This window comes from Magnolia sinica, chromosome 1 (assembly GCF_029962835.1).
Source record: "Magnolia sinica isolate HGM2019 chromosome 1, MsV1, whole genome shotgun sequence".
Lineage (NCBI taxonomy): Eukaryota > Viridiplantae > Streptophyta > Magnoliopsida > Magnoliales > Magnoliaceae > Magnolia > Magnolia sinica.
In genome coordinates this window covers 25,879,417-25,900,340 of record NC_080573.1, presented here as the reverse complement: position 1 = coordinate 25,900,340, position 20,924 = coordinate 25,879,417, and the positions used below count along the sequence as shown (strand labels likewise).

The 20,924-nt window shown below is 40.4% G+C and overlaps 1 protein-coding gene across 2 annotated transcripts in view; it reads right to left on the bottom strand.

Moving 5' to 3' along the window:
• The window catches only part of LOC131243385 (hydroxyproline O-galactosyltransferase GALT2-like), a 37,514-nt gene extending 16,946 nt beyond the window's left edge, over window positions 1-20,568 (bottom strand). The window contains exons 1-3 of one of the 2 annotated variants that reach the window (XM_058242720.1): window positions 19,034-20,568; window positions 10,151-10,383; window positions 6,846-7,136 (exon numbers count right to left, since the gene is read on the bottom strand). In XM_058242720.1, coding sequence (XP_058098703.1) covers window positions 6,846-7,136; window positions 10,151-10,383; window positions 19,034-19,910 — 1,401 coding nt within the window. In that variant the 5' untranslated portion in view covers window positions 19,911-20,568. The remainder of the gene's footprint in view (window positions 1-6,845; window positions 7,137-10,150; window positions 10,384-19,033) is intronic. The other variant, XM_058242718.1, reaches the window with a different exon arrangement.
• Window positions 20,569-20,924: the final 356 nt, after the last annotated feature.

The following is a 20,924-nucleotide window of genomic DNA, read 5'->3' as shown; positions in this document are numbered from 1 at the left end:
ACGAGCTTATGAGAATTATGAGAGTGGGGATGAAGACTACAATCCCCAATTTGCATCAGTGAGTGATCGATATCATCGATGAACGATGGACCAGGACCCTCAAGCATCCACTCCAAGCTGGTAAGTTTGTTACGTTTACCTGTATTTTTTAGCACTTGCACTTGCACTTTAAGCATCACTTCTGTTTGCATGTTAATGCAACTGAGTAAATACTATTTGGATTTCAACATAATACATGAATCCCAAATTCCATCACAAACGCCAACTCCATGAGAATAATGATTTGACAATGGCCGTCCACGAGGTGTTCAAACGGTTGCTCCCAGAATCAACAACGCAAGCGGAATTCGGTAACCAAGTATTGCAATTTGAGCATATTTCGCTAATGGTAATTGATAAAATAGATTTTCTTCCTTATAGTCTCTAGAAATATTGGTGATTAAAAATAATGACCTATGAAACCGTGTTTACAGTTGTTGCAGTTTAGGGATGCTAGGGGAACTTTCTCATCTGCATTAACAAAAGCATCGGCAGAAACAATGTTGCCGTGTAAGTATGATAATATAATTCGGTAACACATAACTGCATTTTCCGTTTAAACTTCAAACTAAAACAAGCTCCTCATGGTGGGCGATGTTCGGAGTCGACACGACCGCACTGCAGTTATTGGCAGTCCGTGTTCTCGCACGGACTATATCCTCTTCACCGTGCAAGAGAAATTGGAGCACATGGTCATTCATACACACCAGTAAGAGGAACAGGCTAGCATATGAGAAGTTGCAGAAGCTCGTTTACTGCCACTATAATATGAAGTTACGAGAGATGCAGTTGCGGGTGGACCGAGACATGGAGGAAAATCTGGACCCGCTCAACATGTTGTCTATAGGTACCATGATACAGATAGATGATGATGCTGAGGACCCACTTTATGAGTGGATCAAATCAACTGAGATGATGTGAAGGGAGGCCTTGCTCCACAGGTAGCCGAGGGAGCAACGTCTCTTGATATCGATGTCAATCAGGTAGTAAGCCAACAGAGGGTAGATATAGACTCCTTTAATCCTTTGGTGAAGAGTTTGACACGTTTCGATGAGGGTGAGAAAGCATCTCTATGGGTCCTCAAACCAGGATACGAAACGGGTAGCCGTAAGGGCGAAAATTTTTTTCCCAAAAAATATGGATTAAATCGAATATTCTAAGCATTCCAAATTTGCATTCATTTATAAATTGGAACATGTTTATGGTGGTGTAACGGTCCACTCTTTGGTGAGAAATTGTATCGGACTGTCTGATGAATTTATGAACCAGATAACTTAAATTTGACTACAAAATTCATATATTTAATTTTCTAACTATCTACTATCAATGATAGATATATTAGAATGAATGTAATATGAAAATATCTTACATTTAGGTGTTTGCAATCATTTTTGAGGGCCAAAATTCATGCGTAAATAGAAAAAAAAAAAAAAATGGCACCCCAAATATGTAAAATGCACATTAACATGTTCTACTATGATTAACACATCATATGGCATCATTATAACAGCAAAAGAATCATTAAAAATGATTTTTCGAATTTTCAAAAAAAGGGCCGAAATAAATGCGTAAATAGAAAAAAATATAAAATGGCACCCCAAATATGTAAAATGCACATTAACATGTTCTACTATGATTAACACATCATATGGCATCATTAAAACAGCAAAAGAATCATTAAAAAATGATTTTTCGAATTTTCAAAAAAGGGCCGAAATAAATGAGTAAATATAAAAATATATTAAAAAAATATAAAATGGCACCCCAAATCTGTAAAATGCACATTAACATGTTCTACTATGATTAACACATCATATGGCATCATTAAAACAGCAAAAGAATCATTAAAAAATGATTTTTCAAATTTTCAAAAAAATGGCCAAAATAAATGCGTAAATAGAAAAAAATATAAAATGGCACCCAAAATCTGTTAAATGCACATTAACATGTTCTACTATGATTAACACATCAAATGGCATGATTAAAACAGCAAAACAACCATTAAAAAATTGATTTTTGAATTTTAAAAAAAGGGGCCAAAATTCATGCGTAAATAGAAAAAATATAAAAAAATTATTTAATGGCACCCCAAATCTGTAAAATGCACATTAACATGTTCTACTATGATTAACACATCATATGGTATGATTAAAACAGCAAAACAACCAAAAAAGTATAAATACCTATTTTTGACAAATTTATGAAAAATGGCCCACCGAGCTTTGATTCAAGAAAATCCGTAATATAATGTATTTTTATCTCAAATACCTAGCCAAGGTTGGTGAAATTAGTAATAGAAGGAGTGAGAAACATTTGGAAGCAAGAGGTTTCAAAAAACAGCAAAAACAAAGCTTAAAATGAAGAAAAAAAAGTTACCGTTATTCAGGGCCGATACGGGCCAAGGTAAGGAGCAACGTCTCTTGATATCGATGTCAATCAGGTAGTGAGCCAACAGAGGGTAGATACAGACTCCTTTAATCCTTTGGTGAAGAGTTTGACACGTTTCGATGAGGGTGAGAAAGCATCTCTACAGCCCCCTCCCCATCATCAATTCATAGTGAGTGATGATGATGACTCAACCCCCACTCAACACTGGTCATGGGGCCGACGACGACGACGACGATAGCGGTGATGAGGGAGGGGATGGAGGCACCGGCAATGATGTAGGTAGTACTTGTGGGGGCAGAGGTGGCAGTGGTGGGGGGTACACAACAGGTTAGAGCCAGCGATCCGTTGGCCAATTCATTGAGGAACAATACTTTGACCATGCCCCTCAAGACGATGACCATGGATCTCATCCACCATCTAGGGTGAGAGCATTAGAGCCCACATATTTTCGAGCGTTGTTCGAAAAAGAAAGCCGGACGCACCATGGCTGATGCTCTCGCACGTGGCCTGTCATCTATGGACATCAATTCAGAGCAAGAGAGCTCCACTTCTGTCCCACCTTATGCACATGTGGGCTATCACGGGTATGGGCACGGCATCACGGACATTCATTCACACTCGTCTACCCATAGATACAGGCAACCGGTAGATAGTTCTTCATATCATGATCCTTTGACAGGAGGATATTCGAGGTGCCAGTATGATTAACATCAATACTATCAGGGAGTCGTGGTTCGACTTGATTTGTTCCCTTAGGACCCTACTCAGCAAATGTCACCGATGTATGTCAAACAGTACCCACATCTGGGCGTACTTGTAAAGTTCGGGGAGGATGACAATTAGGGGTACATAAGAGAGTTCCTCAATTGGGACGAGCAGAGGATGACTTGGGAACAATACTACCAACATATTGGGCAACAATACCATGCCCAACTGCAACAGGATCCGGATGATGACTACGAGCCACCTCGTCACTCCATGTGGTGTACTTTTTTAATTCATTTACTTTTACATGTCTTAATTATTGTAAGCTAGCTGCATTTGTATTATATAAACTTATTTTGGTTACTGTTGGAGTGATTTCTTATGCCAGCACATGCTTTTTAGACCCCATTAAATGAAAACTTAATATTAAATGCATTCTTTTTACAATTTTTTCATTCCTAATCCTGAATATACAAATGTGTATTTAGGTATGTCCTGAAGTTTCATTGAAAAATTCCACCATTTTCCTATGCTTCCACCCCTTTTCCCCATATTTTCGGTTATCGTTGATATTATTGGCTATTACGATATTATATCTTTATCTCTGCCTAGCGAAACTTGTAGCGACACCGACAACTTGAATACTGGATACAACATTAAAATTAATTAACTGCATCATTGTAGAAAAGCTTGAACATATCAAAAACTTCATGCTTGGATTTAAGAAGATAAACCTAGGTCATTCGTGTGTAATCATCAATAAATGCAACAAAATATTTATGTCCAAAAAGGAATGTAACGAGAGCAGGACTCCAAACATTGAAGTGGAATAACTCGAATGGTGTGGGGTTTCCTCTCAGATAAGATGGGAGGAAACACAACCCTGTGATGTTTGGATAACTCACAAGTTTTACAACTTATGCGTTTAGACACAGATATGGAAAGAAATAAAAAATTTAACCTAGACAAGGATAGATGTCTTAAGTGGCAATGCCATCGGAACATTGACTCCTTATCTAATGACAACACTAGATGCTATCACTGGTGCATCATCAAAAAAATAAATTCCTCCACGTTCATGCCCCACCAAATCATCCTCTTTGTTCAGAGGTCCTAAAACACGCAATGAGAGGGAAAGAAAGTTACTAAACAATTCAAGGATTTTGTAAGAGAGCTGATAGATAATAAATTATGTGGGAAGCTAGGAGCATGTAGAACTGAGGACAAGTGGAGAAAGCTTGATGGAACCAACTCTAGATACGGGAGTTTGATTTCCATTAGCAATAGTGACAAAGTGTGATTGAATAAAAGGAGAATAAGAGCTAAATAAATGAGGCTTACTAGTCATGTGTGAGGTAGCTCCAGAGTCAATTACCCAGGAAGTAGAGGGAGAGGATGCAGGGAGAGCAATAGAGGATTTGGAAGTATCAGGGACCTCACGTACATGCAGTCGCATTAAGGTATCGTAGGCCTCACATGACAAGAGAACGGAATCACCTGTGGTAGACTTTTCTGCAGAAGAATTTTCTTGGAACTAGTGGAAACACTGCTAGCCACTGAGACACTCACCCAAGATGGGCAACCAACAAGATCCCAGCAATGATCGACAGTGTAGTTGGAACCCCTACAGTGAGTACAAATGCGAGGTCCATCACATCCTCGTCCACCACGGCCACAACTGTTATGTCCTCCCCGATCGATATCATAGCCCTTGTCTTGGGTACTTGAACCAAAATCTAGTCCACGTCCTTGAGTACCCCATGCTGGGGCTCTAGGTCCATGGCTAAATGAAGACCGGTCTCCAACTATATATGCAAACTGATCTGGCAAAACAAAGGGAGGGGCGAATGATGTGGTGACCCTTTGACAGATGGCGTAAATGGCGGAAAGGGAAGAGAGAGGCTCCATGACAATGATTTGTCTTCGAACACCATGATACTCAGGGTTGAGGCCATAAAGGAATTACATGATTTTAGTTTCTTCACGTTGCTTCTAGACATGCTCATAGTCTTCTTACAGTTGGAAGGAAGAGGATGATAGAAGCCCAACTCATTCCACATTCCCCGGAGACCTGAAAAGTACTTCAAGGACTTCAAATCTTGTTGAAATCTTCCAACGTTTGAGATCAATGTGAATACTCTGGATATATTATGAGCTTCTGAATACATATTATAAGGAGTGTTCTATATCTTTTTCACGGATGTTAGAAACACGACAAAATTGCTCATAGTTGGTTCCATGCTATTAAGTGGCCAAGCAATGCCTTGGTAGGTTTCATTGGTCCAAGTCTTGAAGTTCCCATCTGTTGAATCTAGAGCTTCATTCAATATACACGAGTCTATCTCTTCACCTAGAAACAGTTTCACGGATTGGGTCCACTGCAAATAATTGTTGCCATTCAACTTAACGGTTGTGATTAACGAGGGGTGAGCTTCCGAAGATCCCACACCAGATCCCGAAGAAATATTTTCCTCTATAAGGGTCTGCACACACGAAAGCCCAAGAGCAAACAACTCAATGACAGAAAACAGGGCGGTGACAATCACAGATTTGGCAACTAGGTTCCGGATAATGACTTGGGGGTGCATAAACAGTTGAAGAGAAGAAAACACATAACAGAGACCATAAAAAGCTTGATCTAGCTATAATCAATGCCTTACATAAGAAAATCAAGCCTCAAGACATACACGAAGGGTTTCAGTGTATTGTCAGACCCCCTAGGACCCAAAAACGTCATTGTCGGTCCGTTGCATGGCTCAATAGAAACCCTAAAAATCCCTTTTTCTTCTAGAAACAACTCAATGAGGAGTTGAACAAAGTGAATCCGATCCAACATATGAGAAGAATCTCAAGAATCAGCTACTAATTTAGGAAAAATCGACAAAAATTAGAAATTTGGGGCTTTTCGGCTGAAAGAGAAAGATGGTCCAAACATACCTTAGATGAGCTCTATAAACCTTGTAAAAATCACCATAATCTTCTAAATTTGAGATCTATCAAACCATGTTCTTGCCAATAAAAAAGAAGTCGTACGGTTCATACACTTGCTAACGTCAGTCGTACGACTGTTGACGTCAGTAAATTATTGTAGCATCGATCAACGTGAAGAACCCGCTCTGATACCAAGTTGACTTTAGGAGATTTAGAATGAGGAAGGAAGAGAAAAGATGGAAGGAAAGAGAAGAGGTATTAAGAGAGAGAGAGAGAGAGAGAGGCTTGTCTTGTGTGTGTTAAAGCAACAAGCCCTAACACACCTTTATTATATCACTAGAAACAAATATACTTGCTCTAAGAGAGCACACAACACTGTGCACTCATGTCAAAAAGTAAGCAGTCAAATCAGGTATGCTGTAAATGCATGGGGGAAATAATTATTACTTTTTTACACGGTATTTACCACTTCACCGGAAAATCAAACACGCCCTCAATGTTTCCCAAAAAAAAAAAAAGCGATGTATTACGCGATACATCCGATATTTCCTATGCGATACCCAATATGTTTTCGTATCCCAAGGGTGAGAGACATCCATCGAAATCCACACTGAAAACATTGGTAACGACAAGGACTTTTATGATAAAAAGGAACCTGTCCCTATGCTGCATATTTGGTATTTTATCTTCATTTATAATCAAGTTTCATGGCTATCAATCCCAAAATGATATGTTTATGCATGACCTGAAACCACAAAAAGTTAACATGAGCAAATGCTTACCAGGGCAACAAAGAATCGGGCCACAGCTTCTGATGACTTGATGGGGCCAGATTGCATCCAGGTTTTTCTAACCGCCATTCGTTCTGCAAAGTGATTTGTAGAAGAGAGAATTCCAATAAAAAGGTGGATTGGATTTGTTGGCAAAGGACGAGACTTCCATTTTTCTGACATTTCCAAGACTTGCTTGGTTGAAAAACTTCTATGAGAGAGTGGAAGAGAAGTAGCATATATTGAATGCACATCCACATTGCCTTTAATTGCTAAGCCAGTTGCATCTTCAAGAGTAAACCCCTGAAATAACATAATTTACGGTAAGAAAAGTATAATATCTCTAGCCCACTACAGCATAAAATACCAGTAGGTAGACAAGAAGTTATATTGATGTCCAACTCCCAAAGATTTGAAAAGCACCCAAAAAGTATCAGCAGAAAACATGCCCCATTGTCATTGAGGCACTTGGGAAATATCAAGGAGCTGGCGGCACAGTCTGATCTCTGTCCTGTTAAATGCTTCAAACTGTTTATACAGCTCAGCTTTCATAAAAGCTAGGCAGTTTAGCCACTTTGGCATGCATCAACTAGTTCAGAATATTCTTGCTTGCTTTGTTTCCATCTTAAAAACCAGCACTATGCAAGGACTAAAAATTGGATCCAGTACTGTACCGATAAGCACTGAAACCAATTCGTATTGTCCATATCGGCCAACATGGGACAATAGAGGCTGATACACACGTGTGTGGCACAGTCAACGCAGGACAGATTAGAACAATGGGCCTGGACTACCCTATTTCTCCCTTTGCATGATTTGTACAATTTAGTATCAGGGTGTAAATTATCAATTGATGAAAGGGAATTATTTGATACTATGGAAACCTAATATGCAGGCATTCAGAAATTGTACATAGTACCCAGCATATGTTAACTCAAACTGAACCAACTAAAATGTGGAAACCACTCTGAGAGTCTGAGTCAGTTGCACAATCAGATTGGTTGAGCAATTGCAACATCTGATATGTGGACACTTGTTTGTTGAAATAAGACCATTGGATATTTTCCATTTTTAACTGTCTAATAAATGTCCACCAATCCACCAACCAGATAATCAGACAATTTTTGGTACATTATATATCTACATTGGTACCATAGTTTGGACTGTTTAGATCGAATTACTGGTATGCTTTGTATGCAATTTCTAAGTGCCTATATATCATCCATCACACTTTGACAGCGTATCAAAGTTTCTCATTTAAAAAAACAAAAAAGAACAAAACATAGAGTTGATTGTTACAATCAAGGTGTTCCGTAATGGTAACGGTGGCCATAACGGCCACCACCATTACCTTTACAATACGGGGCATAACGGTTGTTACAGCCCCGTAACGGCCGTTACGGTCTCTCTTTTTTATTTTTTTATTTATTGAAAAAACCCCTGAAAAACCTGTATCTGCCCCGTAATGTTGATTAAAAAGTATGAAAAACCTATATATGTCCTATAATAGACCATTATTGGGTTATTATGGCCTTTATAGGGGATGTAACATGTCGTTAACGGCAATTACGGGTCATTTTTTTTCCATAACGGCTGTTATGTATGTTAGGACCCCGTAACGTGTAACGGTTACCACTGTTACCTTTACGTAATGGCCTTTACGGCACACCATGATTACAATCAAGGTGTAGCTCTTAGTAGGCTACCACATGTTTGAGTCGCTTGGGGGCCTCAGGTGGCCCCGCCGTGAAGATGAGACACCACAAAAATCAGGTTGATCCAAAACTCAGGTGAGCCATACCATAGGAAACAATGTAAAAGTGTGCCCAGGCCTCCAAATTCAAGTGGTGTAGCTCACCTGTATTTTAGATCTACTTGATTTTTGGGGTATCCCTTGTTGGGGTGCACCTTAAGAGCGGGTTGGATGGCATATCAAAATCATGGTAAGCCCCACGCACAATCTCATTGTTATTATTATTATTTTTTCTCTATGGCAGGCATCCTTCCTCATCATTACCTATGTTTTGGCCGATCTGATTTCTGGATTCACCTGATTCTTTGCCTCAAGTACAAAAATTGAGGGGCAGACCCGATGGATAAGGAAGATTTCATATGGAAACCACTGTGGACCTCACATGGTAAGCCATTCAACTAGCTGAGTCACATGGGGGCGACTCCGTCTGAATCGCCCCTCGTCTGACTTGCCCTGATATGAATGAGTTGGGGTGATTCGAACCGAGTCAGTCTCTACTATTTTGTACAAGTGGGTTGTACTGGATTGCTTGGGACAGAAGCTGGTACATATACTTGAAACCTTGGGACAACAGATGACACAACCTAGCCATTGCATTATGCAGTGCATCTTGAATTAAATGGATTTTCATAAAACAAAATGACACATTTTAGTGTATTTACCTTATAAGAACCAAGTATTGTGTTACCATGGAAATTCATCTTGACTACATGCATGCACAGTGATTCAATGTTGACACAGTGGGCCACCATATGGCTGATCCATTACCTAGCCCAAACATCACAATGATGGTGCCATTTAGTCACTTTTTTATTATTTTTTAATCAAGAAAAGCTAAAACTCTATTCAGGGAGAAGAGTTTCAAGAAGTGAATTGTGGCATACGGTTATGAGGTTGGGCTATGTACCAGGTGGGGCTCAAAATGAATATGCCCTTATCCCAAAAGCTAGGCCTGTCCATTACTTAGGTTGGCCACATACATAAGTTGAATATAGGCTGTTTTTGGTGATTTTCTAACTGTCTATTTTCCTTATATAAGTGTGCACCACATCAATGAGAGGATTTGCATGATTTATAGGCTCAAGCATGTTCACAGTCAGCTCCACTTAATGACTGAACTGGATCTCACATGCATATGCCACCATGATGGCACATGTGCTCTATTTCATTTCTCAATCTCTCCTCACATGAAGTACCTAGGCATTTCTCCTTTCGATCACTGTAAAAAGAAAAGAAAGAAAAAATAATAAAAATCTCCTCTCTATTACTGTGACTTTTGAGCTACATGTTGTCCCACTGGATGAATAGCACTAATCACCGTATTAATAGATTGTTATCAGTTCAAAATGTTAATTCAAAATGTATTTATGTTTTACTAGTAAATTTTAATCTTTATTTTATCCATTTTACATACATTTCTTTTTAATAAATTCCTGGTACATTAAAGAGAAGTTGAACAGAACCGATCAAGTATGGTCCAGGCCAGTCCAGTCCAACCAAACAATTGACCTCATCGGTTAGATGAGGTCCAATTTTCAAAACATTGGATTAGTTAGCAACATACCGTCCGATAAGCAAATGAAGTCACATGTCGACCCCCAACATTGATATGGTATCCTTCCACCCCAGCTCGTATAGTTAGGATAAACAGTCTACCCTCCGCAAAAGGAAAAGGCCAGGTCATTTCCGGCTTCTTTGCACGCCCTATGAACCGTCTGAGCCATGAAGTAGTCTTGGATTCTTTTGAATCTACTATATCATCGCGCATCCATTTCTCACATTTGCCAAATCCATCCACTGTCAAGCAAAATAAAAGTTTTTAAGTCAAGACAATATATTGGCTTGGATTGGAGATAAGAGGATAACAAAAGGATAAAAAGAATTAACACATTTTATTATGAATGAACTCTAGTTCAATGACATGAAATGAGTAGCTTACCTACAAGAGTCATCCATAGGAAATGAATGAACCACAGACCCTTTAAAAATAGCAATTCCTGATCAGACGTTAACGAATATGATTTTGGAACCCCCCCCCCCCACAAAAAAAAAAAAAAAAAAACACCATATTAAAGGGCAGCAAGGAAGAGCCAGCTCTGAGTGATCCACGCATCAGAGCTGTTTCTTTTCTCTTGTGAGAGCATTCTGATAGAAGAGAAAACATTTTTAACCACATATAGTGCCTTTAAGCCTTAGCTAAAGAATTGTTCCTTTAGTTTGCCTCACATCAGATGTGTAAATAGACTTTTGTCTCCTTAAGAGAAATCCATAACTATCATCATCATCATAGCTAATTGGGGCCTTTACGGATCTTGTTTTGCCAATGGTTCCTAAGGCATTGTCTTCAGAGTCTATCCCTCCCCATTACCTCAATTCAAATCTTTTTAGGTATTCCCCTCACCCTCCTTTCAGGTCATGTCAACCCTAACAAAAAAATTACCTTTGCATCAATACTCATAGGTCAAGCCATCTCAACTGTCACTCCGTTTATTTCATTTTGAGGCAACTCTCTGGCTACTCCATATGACCATGTTCCTGAATCTATCCTTTCTATTCTTCCCGCACATTCATCCTGCAACACATCCTATGCTCCTTCTGGCTCCTAATCGCACAAACTTTCGCCCGTATAGCATATAGTTGGTTAATTGTCTTGTAAGTCATCCACTGTCGTGTGGCAAACAAACAATCCTCTTCTTAAAAGCCACCGTTTAAAATATTGATAGTATTGACTGATGCGATCAGTATCATACCTCAGTGATACAAAATAATGGGAGATTTGTACAAATCCCCCATATTGACGATAATATCTCATACTACTGGTGATATTTCGCGATACTTTGATATATCGCAGTATATTGCATGCGGCCATTTATAAATTCTATAGGATTACAACGGCATGTGAAGGAAGAAAAACTGAGGGGAAAAAAAAAAAAAACACAAAAATCCATTTTCCCCTTCTTTTTTTTTTTTTTTTTTTGTTTTGTTTTTGTTTTTTGTTTTTTGTTTTGGGGGTGTTGGAAATCTATTTGTGGGTGGATTTAGGCAACACAATTTGAGTTGTTTCAGGAGAAATTATGGGTTGGGTGTGAAGCAATCACGATCCAAGAGTGGAACGGGTCAGAACCCATTTCGTGAGATTTCTTTTGTTTTTTTGGTTGTTCATGGTTGATTCTTTTGTTTAGCACCCTAGAACTGAACCAGAACCGGACCGTGAAGAACGGTTTGGTCCTAGATCGGATCCATGGTTCTGGGCTTTTAAAATTTTAAGCTTTTAATCATTGTATTTCATCATCTGTAATTACAGGGTTTCTTCAGTGCATATCCTCTGACAATGGAGGCCAAGACCTATAAATTCCTGTAAATATACCTAGGGCTTTGCTTTTCCTTGATTAGTTTCTAGCAGCTTTAGATTTACATATGGAAACCGTTAATTCAGTTAAAGTTTCTGGATTGAAGAAGCGGAAGCGAACAATCCACTACAATGGTTATGTCACCGATGTACGGTCTAAGTTTCAGCGCGTTGGTGCGAAGAATGGACACTCGTCTTGTCCCTTTGATTCAAAATCCGTTATCAAGAACTACTTGAACTTTGTCAAGAGTGGATCGCCCCAATGTGTGATGTTCTTCAATTATGGAGAATGGATTGATTTTCCAGAAAAATGTAATTGCTTTGATTGTTGATGCTTTTAGGTTTAAGAGATCAACTGTTGAGATTTCAATGAGAAATATGAACTATCTTGTTGATTTTGTCAACATGGTTATGACTGAACTGAAAACCAGTTCACAGCGATCAGTTGCTTGGATCAATGAAATGGGGAAATGCTTCTTCCCAGGTGTTTACGTGGAGGATGATGATATGTGGAGTGATGGTGATACGATTGTGGTTGAGGTTGATGTTGGGATTGGTGGGGCTTGCAGTTCTAGGCCTGAAGAATGCAATTCTCAGTTAGAGGAGACCGAGGTGAGTTCGCAAGTCAAAGAAGTGATTGGCGACAATGGAGTTCCGTGTCGGGATGATTCCGGTTTTGATAGGTTGGATTCTATTTGTGGGTGGATTTAGGCAACACAATTTGAGTTGTTTCAGGAGAAATTATGGGTTGGGTGTGAAGCAATCACGATCCAAGAGTGGAATGGGTCAGAACCCATTTCGTGAGATTTCTTTTGTTTTTTTGGTTGTTCATGGTTGATTCTTTTGTATAGATTCGGTAGAAACAATTTAAAAAGGGGTTGGAAATCTATTTGTGGGTGGATTTAGGCAACACAATTTGAGTTGTTTCAAGAGAAATTATGCGTTGGGTGTGGAGCAATCACGATCCAAGAATGGAACGGGTCAGAACCCATTTCGTGAGATTTCTTTCGTTTTTTTGGTTGTTCATGGTTGATTCTTTTGTATAGATTCGGTAGAAACAATTTAAAAATCCATTTCTATGCATGTTTTGCATGCATAATTATGGGTTTTATTCTTCTATTTTTGAATTTGAGAAGATGGAAGAATTTGGGGAAATCTGAAAATCTTTTGCTTTCACTCATTTAAATTGCAGCGTTAAATTATAAGACACTACTTGTAGGGTAGTGTAGTCAAAAGGCGTTCTAGGCGCACACCTAGGCATTTTGACCATGATGTGCCTTGCTTGGACCCTTAGCTGAAGATGGCAAGGGCGAGCTAGGGCGTGGGCCTTTTGTCCATGTTGGACCTGGCTTGGTCCTAGTCCCCTAAGCCCTAGCTGTAGCCCCAACCTGGCCCTAATCGGGCTAGAAAGGTCTCAGCCCTAGCCCTAGCTCTACAGGGTCAGGTTAGAGTCGACCCCATAAGGAAAAGAGTCACATGATTAAAGGTTTGAAAAAATTTGAATTTAAGGAATTCTTTTAGTGTCCCCTCCATCCATGATTAGTCCCATAATATAAAATGTTTTTTTTTTTTTAACTTTTTTGAATGATAACAATTTTATTGGCAGAACGGCCAAAAGGCCAATGAGTTGAAACAAATTATAATGCAGCCCAATCGTTACATGAGAGAGAGCATCCTCTCAAGGCAGAGACACTTACGCCCATTCAATTACATCACTTTTAGCCCTACTAAAAATAAAAATTGAACTAACCCATGGTTCAGTAGCAGACAAAGTATGTTTCAACATTGAGGTCATGGGTTCGAGCCCATGTTACCTTAAAAAAAATTATATATAAATAAAAAACCAAAATATTCCCTGAAAATTTGTTAAAGCATCTGTGATTCCTTTCCTGCCAAATCACCCACAAACTGGCAACCAAAGCCAATCTCCAAATACCCCTACCTACCTACCCCTCCTCCATGCCAAGCACAAAAAAGGTCCGAAAAAGACTTTGGCATCACCCAAGCACCCCCCTTGCAAACCCTTACAAATGAGCAATGAACAAAAAGGTGATCGATCTACTAACTCATTAGCCTTCCAGCATAGTGAGCAAATAAAGAAGGGCCGCGTCATTGTAATCAACTTGTTGATTTAATCTACCTATGTAATAGACTATTAGATAGCACTTGATTGTAATCCATAAAAACTTATTTCATTTTATACCTTAAAATAAATAAATAATTTTATTTTATTTTTAAAAAAAACCTATCTAATAGTCTATTACATTGTGCACATGGGGAGTTTTATGCTCTCATTGCTAGTCCCCAGCCTGAATAAAGGAGAAGGGTTGCATCAGGTTGGCAGCTGGGGTCAAAATTATGCCATAACTTCCCATATGAATCTAATGGAAAAGGATTCATGGAGCCAACCCCAATTAGTTGGGATAAGGCTTAGACGATGACGATGATGATGTAAATGGTTTCGATCATAGAAACACGACCCTAGATCCAAAAGTGCTTTTAAGCCACACATGTACATTAAATGGGACCACTCACAAGCATGGTATTCAAAAACAGTTATGTAAGAGTAACGGTGGGACACATTACATGACACGGGGCTGTAACGCCATTCTGGAAAAAAAGAAAAAAAAAAGAAAAAAAAAGAGAAGAAGATCCGTAATGGACCTAGATTTCAAGCCTAGGCCCAATTTATGGGCCCAAGCCTTGGCCCTACAGGGGTGGGCAGCTCGGCCCATTGCCACCCCTATATTGGGTGAGGCAATTACCTCAAGCATGCACCAAGTGCCTAGTTGCAATTGTGCACCTATGGCTTTTTACTACCTTGTGTGTGTAGTTTTTGGGGTATTTTACCACCTAATAAAGGTTTAAATAGATAAGAAATGGCTTCTTAAGCCCTATTTCAACAATTTTCTCATTTCAACAAAAGCCCCCTGATTGTCAGCAATAACCTTAGACAACACCCCCCGAAAACGCAATGCGAGGATCTTAGCTAAAATCTTGTAAGGGTTGTCTATTAAGCTGATTGGCCGAAAATCTTTAAGTTGCTCCGCTCCTTCAATCTTGGGGAGATGCATAATAAAAGAAGCAGTTCCCAAATCAATCGGAAGCCTACCACGCTCATAGAACTCATGGACAAAGTCCATTACGTCATTTATAGGATGGGCCAAAACATCTAGAGAAAGGCAATTGGATAGCCCTCAGGGCCTAGAGCTTTATCACCACACATGGAGTCAGTGGCTTCTTTGACCTCTTCCAAGGAAAATGGTGATTCAAGAGAAGCCGCATCCTTGTTGGACAATTTGTCAAAAGATAAATAATCTCACGACCTGTTCTAAAGATCCTCGGCAAGCAACTTACTGTAATAGCCAACAATGGTGTCGCATATCCTTCCTATTTTCGAAGTCCTTTCTCTGTCAATAAACTAGTTGCTAACATGATTGCACATGGTCCGAGCGCTTGTAATACTGTGAAAGTAGCAAGTGTTTTTATCTCATTCCTTAAGCCAAACCACTCTCGAACGTTGCTACCATTTGATTTCTTCCTCTTTGGATTGGTTAGCATAATTACTTAGAAGCCTCCCTCTTGACCTTATCTTCTTCCAATAAAGATCCACCCTCCTCCGCAACGTCCAGCTCGTGAATTTCCTTAGCCATGTTATCAAGCTTAGCTTCCCTAGCCCCCAAAACCTCCTTCCAACCTTTGATTTTTTTCTTTTAGAAGTCTTGCATATTCGGAATTCAACATAGCCAACAACCTCCATAGAATTCCACCACCCAGTTATAAGATCTCTAAAACCTTCCAATTCTACCCATGCAAGTTCAAATTTAAACGGCTTAGGGCCCCAATCATTGGTGGGCAACTCGAGGATCATAGGGTGGTGGTCCAAAGTTAATCTCGACAGCCCCCGTTGATTAACTAGCGGATATTTGGCAAGCCAATAAGAAGAAACGAAAAACCTATCAAGGTGAGATAAAATTGTGTTTTGCCGACCATTCGTCCATGTAAATTTGGCCCCCTGTAATGGTAAATCGACAATTTTATGCTTTGCCACCCAATCTGCAAACTTCTTGATATTGTTGTTAATGCAACCACCATTAGACTTTTCGCAAAGAAATCGCACTACATTAAAGCCTCCTCCAACGCACCAAGGCGCATCCCACTTTAACCTAACAAGATCTAGTTTGTTCCAAAAATGATCCCAAATGCTGTTGGAAGATGGACAGTACACCACAGTGAAGACCCACTAGTTCCCAGAGGAGATTTCTCACAACAGGATAGAAAAGGAAAAAAAAAAAAGACCCACATACGCATCAAGCTTCCTCCAGAGGACACCCATTCCATATTGCTAATGCCCCAAATGGAGTCGATCATACATCTGTCAATGGACTCAAGCTTCGTCTTGATGCGGGATAATTAACCACTTGCTCTAAAAGCTCAAACTGTTACAGCATGGCAAATTAATCCATTTATCTCATAGCCCAGGCCCCACATCGCATGGGTTAGGACCTCGGTCGAACCCCCCTCATGGGCCCCAAATCACATGGGTACCGCCTCACACGAGCCACCCGTCTCACACGGGCCGCCCACCCCGTGTGTGTCCCTGCATCCCACAGGCTACCCCACTCGAGCCCGGTGTGAAAATGCCCCTGCATTAATCACCCCCGGTGAGGAGTCTCGAACCCGAGACCTCCCGCTTTGATACCAATTTGATGCAGGACAATTAACCATTTGCTCTAAAAACTCAAACTGTTAGAGCATGGCGAATTAATCCTTTTATCTCATAGCCCAGGCCCCATATCACATGAATTAGGACATCGGTCGAACCCCCCTCGTGGGCCCCAAATCACATGGGTACTGCCTCACACGGGTAAGGCCCACCTCTCACGAGCTACCCGCCTCAAACGAGCTGCCCCCCCCAAGTGTGTCCTTGCATCCCATAGGCTACCCCACTCGAGCCCGATGTGAAAATGCCCCTGCATTGCGTCTCCTGTAGAGATATGATTTTCACTTTCGCCTTTTTACAGACCTTCCTTACCCGGGCCCTTTTGATATTGCAGACGTTCCAGGAGAGAACTAACATTGCGGAACGACTTTACCTGATCTTCCCCGCTTACCTTCGCCAGGTTTCCATGCGAAGTCGTAGTTGATTGAACATTCCAAGATAAGGAGTTCCCTCCAGCCCCTTGGAGATTTTCTACTCCTTAATTGTTGAGCTTCTTTTTGGCTCTAAGCTGCCTCGTTTTTTACAAAATGGAAGAAATCAGCTATGTCTTCATCTCGCACTCCGAAAGACATTCCTACCATACCCTTGCCCGCCTGAGCACGTCTTTGGACCATTGAAACAACTCGGCTGTGATTGCATCGTTAGTCGAAGGAAGGAAATGTTGATAAACTGTCTCCATTTCCCTCCTGTCCGAAGGTTTAGCAGCCTTGAGAGGTGTGATAACAATGGCCTTATCCAATGAAACCTCTGGAACCAAATCTCTAGTGATGATCCTCTGATGGTAACAACTCTCCTTAATGGTCTTCCTCTATCATTAACCCCTTTGCATGTTCTTCCTCTGATGCCTCTATGACTTCCCGCTGCTCGTCGGACAGAAAACTGCAATTGCTTGTTGTTTCCACCACACTGATGTCCTCATAAAGCATATATTCAAGTACATATGCTACTTATGTTGAAGTGGTCCAAAGTTACAACTTATAAGCAATAGCGGTCCAATGAAAGACCAGCACCTGTGGTGGCAACAACACTCCCTAAACAAAGGAGCACCTAGGCACACCAAGATTTTCTAAAGAGAATGAAAAAAAATTAAAAAAATACATAAAATATTTTCACTTGTGGTTCACTTACATGCACAACAATCTTCTCCACATAGGACCCAACTCTAGCCTCTAAAAGGCCCATCCTAGATGTTATGTTTGACACCACCATCAAGCCAGAAACCTTGCAACTGAAGGTTGTCCAGGGCTCCAGGCCAACCCCACATCCTTCCAAAATCTCCTCCTTTCTCACTTCTCAATCTTACACCTAGTACCTTCTTAAAAAAACATAACCCACCTTTTGGACATCTTGAATCTTACTAATGTTTTCCCTCCTTTGCAAAAACACTCCCTAAACAAAAGGGCACATGGGCACGCCAAGATTTTCTGAAGAGAATGAAAAAAAATACATAAAATATAGTCACTAGCAGTCCACTTACATACACAACAATCTTCTCCACGTGGACCCAATTTTGGCCTCTGAAAGGTCCATCCTAGATGTTATGTTCGACACCACCTTCGTGCCAGAAACCTTGTAACTGAAGGTTGTCCAGGCCAACCCCAACCTAGTACCTTCTTCAAAAACAGAACCCACCTTTTGGACATCTTGAATCTCACTAATGTTTTCCCCAGTTACATTGGTTCCACTTCCAACACACATTTCGTGGACTACCATGCTCCTGGTTAGTTACAATAGTCCAACACACATTCCGTGGACAACCGTGCTCGTGGTTAGTTACAATGGTCCAACACACATTTCGTGGACTACCATGCTCCTAGTTATAACATTGGTCCAACACACATTTGGTGGCCTACCAAGAAAACATCACAGCAATTTGACACATAATAACCATTTGAGAAATGGCTTTTAATATGGATGGTCTTGATTGTTTATCGCTTTTGTTAGGCAATCATATTTATCCCATCCCTTGCTTGGAAGAAGGATGGTTATAGAAAATAAGGCCAAATCAAGGATGGGTTGGCTCATCCAATTAGTGTGATTTTTCATGGTAGTCCACAAAATATGTTCTAGACTTGATAGACACTACAAATCAATCAATGAATTTCCAAGTAAGCCGATGCAACTAGGAGCATTAGAACTTATAGTGCTCTGAGAGCACTGTAGAATTTCTCTAAACTAAATTCTACAATTCCCTACACACTTAATGAACAACCATTTGCAGCCATTTGATCCAATGACCTATTCATAATTTGTACAGTAAACAAGCATTTACTTCACCATTTTCTCCCACATTCTTTGATTATTTACCAGTACAACCTGTCAATTAACAATTCATTCAAGGAAATTATAAAACAATGAAGAAAAATAAGGCTTACCCAGGTCATCATCCTCCTTGGATGGTATCCCATCACATCTCTGAGCTGTCCCCCAGTGCATCCTATAGCAGGTATTATGCTCGATGACTGGCCTCTGGCTCCAATCTCCCTTCAGCCGGGGGTTCAAATGCAGAATTCTTGGTGGGTCCTCACCATCCACTGCCTTCAGCCCCTGCAACTCAACCTGAAACTGTGAAACCAAAACCAGTCCATCCCCACGTCGCAGCTTCACGAGCTGAGGCACATACTCACGGTGGGCGAAATGTGGCGTCCCGATCACTGTTATCGATGAACCGGCTGCGAGCCCACATGGGAGAAACATGATATGGTCCGCCCTCACCAACTCTTCACCACTCAATGACACTGAAGAAGGGCATGGGTCAGGCTTCGCCTTGACCACAGCAGTCTGGTTGATCTCCTGGAACTCAGAACCCTCCACCTCTTCCCATGCCTTCAACCCCAATGTCCATGCTTCGTGCGCCATCTTCTCCAATTCTGTGAGACTGCTCGTCTTGTTCCTCCTCCTGAATATCGCACCTGTTACCTGCCCGTAATGATGCTGAACAGGCATGATGTGCTCCATCTGTGGCATCGGTGGGGCATTCTGGTTCCTGCTGTCTTCCAATTTGCGGTGGAAGGTGTCCTGGTACACCGAACCAGACAAGTGCTTAGTCATGTCCAAATCATCATGATCGTCCCCATCCGATCCATCAAGGCCAACGAAGCTGTCGTCGCCACTCAGCATTGCAGCAATCTCTAGGAACCGAGGGAACTTCAGTGTGATGAAAATAAGATATAATGCTGCCACGCCGACCAGAACGTGGGACAATCTCAATCGTCGCCCACTTGGGGCATCAATCTTCGGCCTCTTCATCATTAGAGACTTAGAAAACCCCTAATTCCAAACAGATATTCGAAATCCCTCCGACCTGTATTCTCCGAGCATCATTTCAAAATACTGATGAAATTGACGGAAACAATGGAAATGCAGAAAACCCCACAAACTGACTACGTATTCAATCACATAAAAAAATAAAAAATAAAAAATAAAACTAACTGATGTTGATCACAGAATCCATTGATATCAATCCAAACCCATCAGCATTTTATGCAGAATCAATGAAAACAAGATAAAAAACAAATGTGCAAAATGTCAAATCGATCTCACTCACCAAAACACAAAAGTACCTTAAAGAAAAATAATTCCAAGTCAAAATCAAAACCCTAGAAATAAAGATTTAAAAAGAGAAGTAAAAATAAAAAATAAAAATCTAAAAGGATTCAAACCCTAGAAATGAAGAATTTTAGAAAACAAAGAATCCCTAGAAAGTTCTAAAACATAATATTTCTAAAAATTCCACCCAAATGTTTTGAAACTTGTCGATATTTCCAAAAGAAAATTCCTAATTTCGGTAAAAGAAAGAAAAGCGGAAAGACAAACCCTAAATTTTCGTCGTCGAGAGAGAGAGAGAGAGATATGAGAAAATATAGAAATGCAAAAGAGAGGGGGCGCGTTGGGCGTTTGCTGTGGAGAAGAAGAGGCATTGCAGGATCCCGAGGTGGTAACGAAGTGCTAAAGCGAATCGCGCGAATGGATATTAAATAGGTGAATCGCAGTGTACGTGCTAATTGACACATGTGAGAAAGATCTGAACCATGCACTGGTGGGGTTTAATGTTTAAATATCCTCTACCAAATCCATTCTTGTTTCCATTGGTGATTTTTGGTTCTAAACATTCATATTCTCGTACGAATGTAGCCCTCCTGATCATTGGAGTGGCCATATTTAGTAGACAAAACATTCTAACGGTCGGATCCATCTAACTGTTGGATCAGATCTCATACATGTGCTCGAAGTGGGCCCTTGCATTAGATTAACGTCTTCAATTTC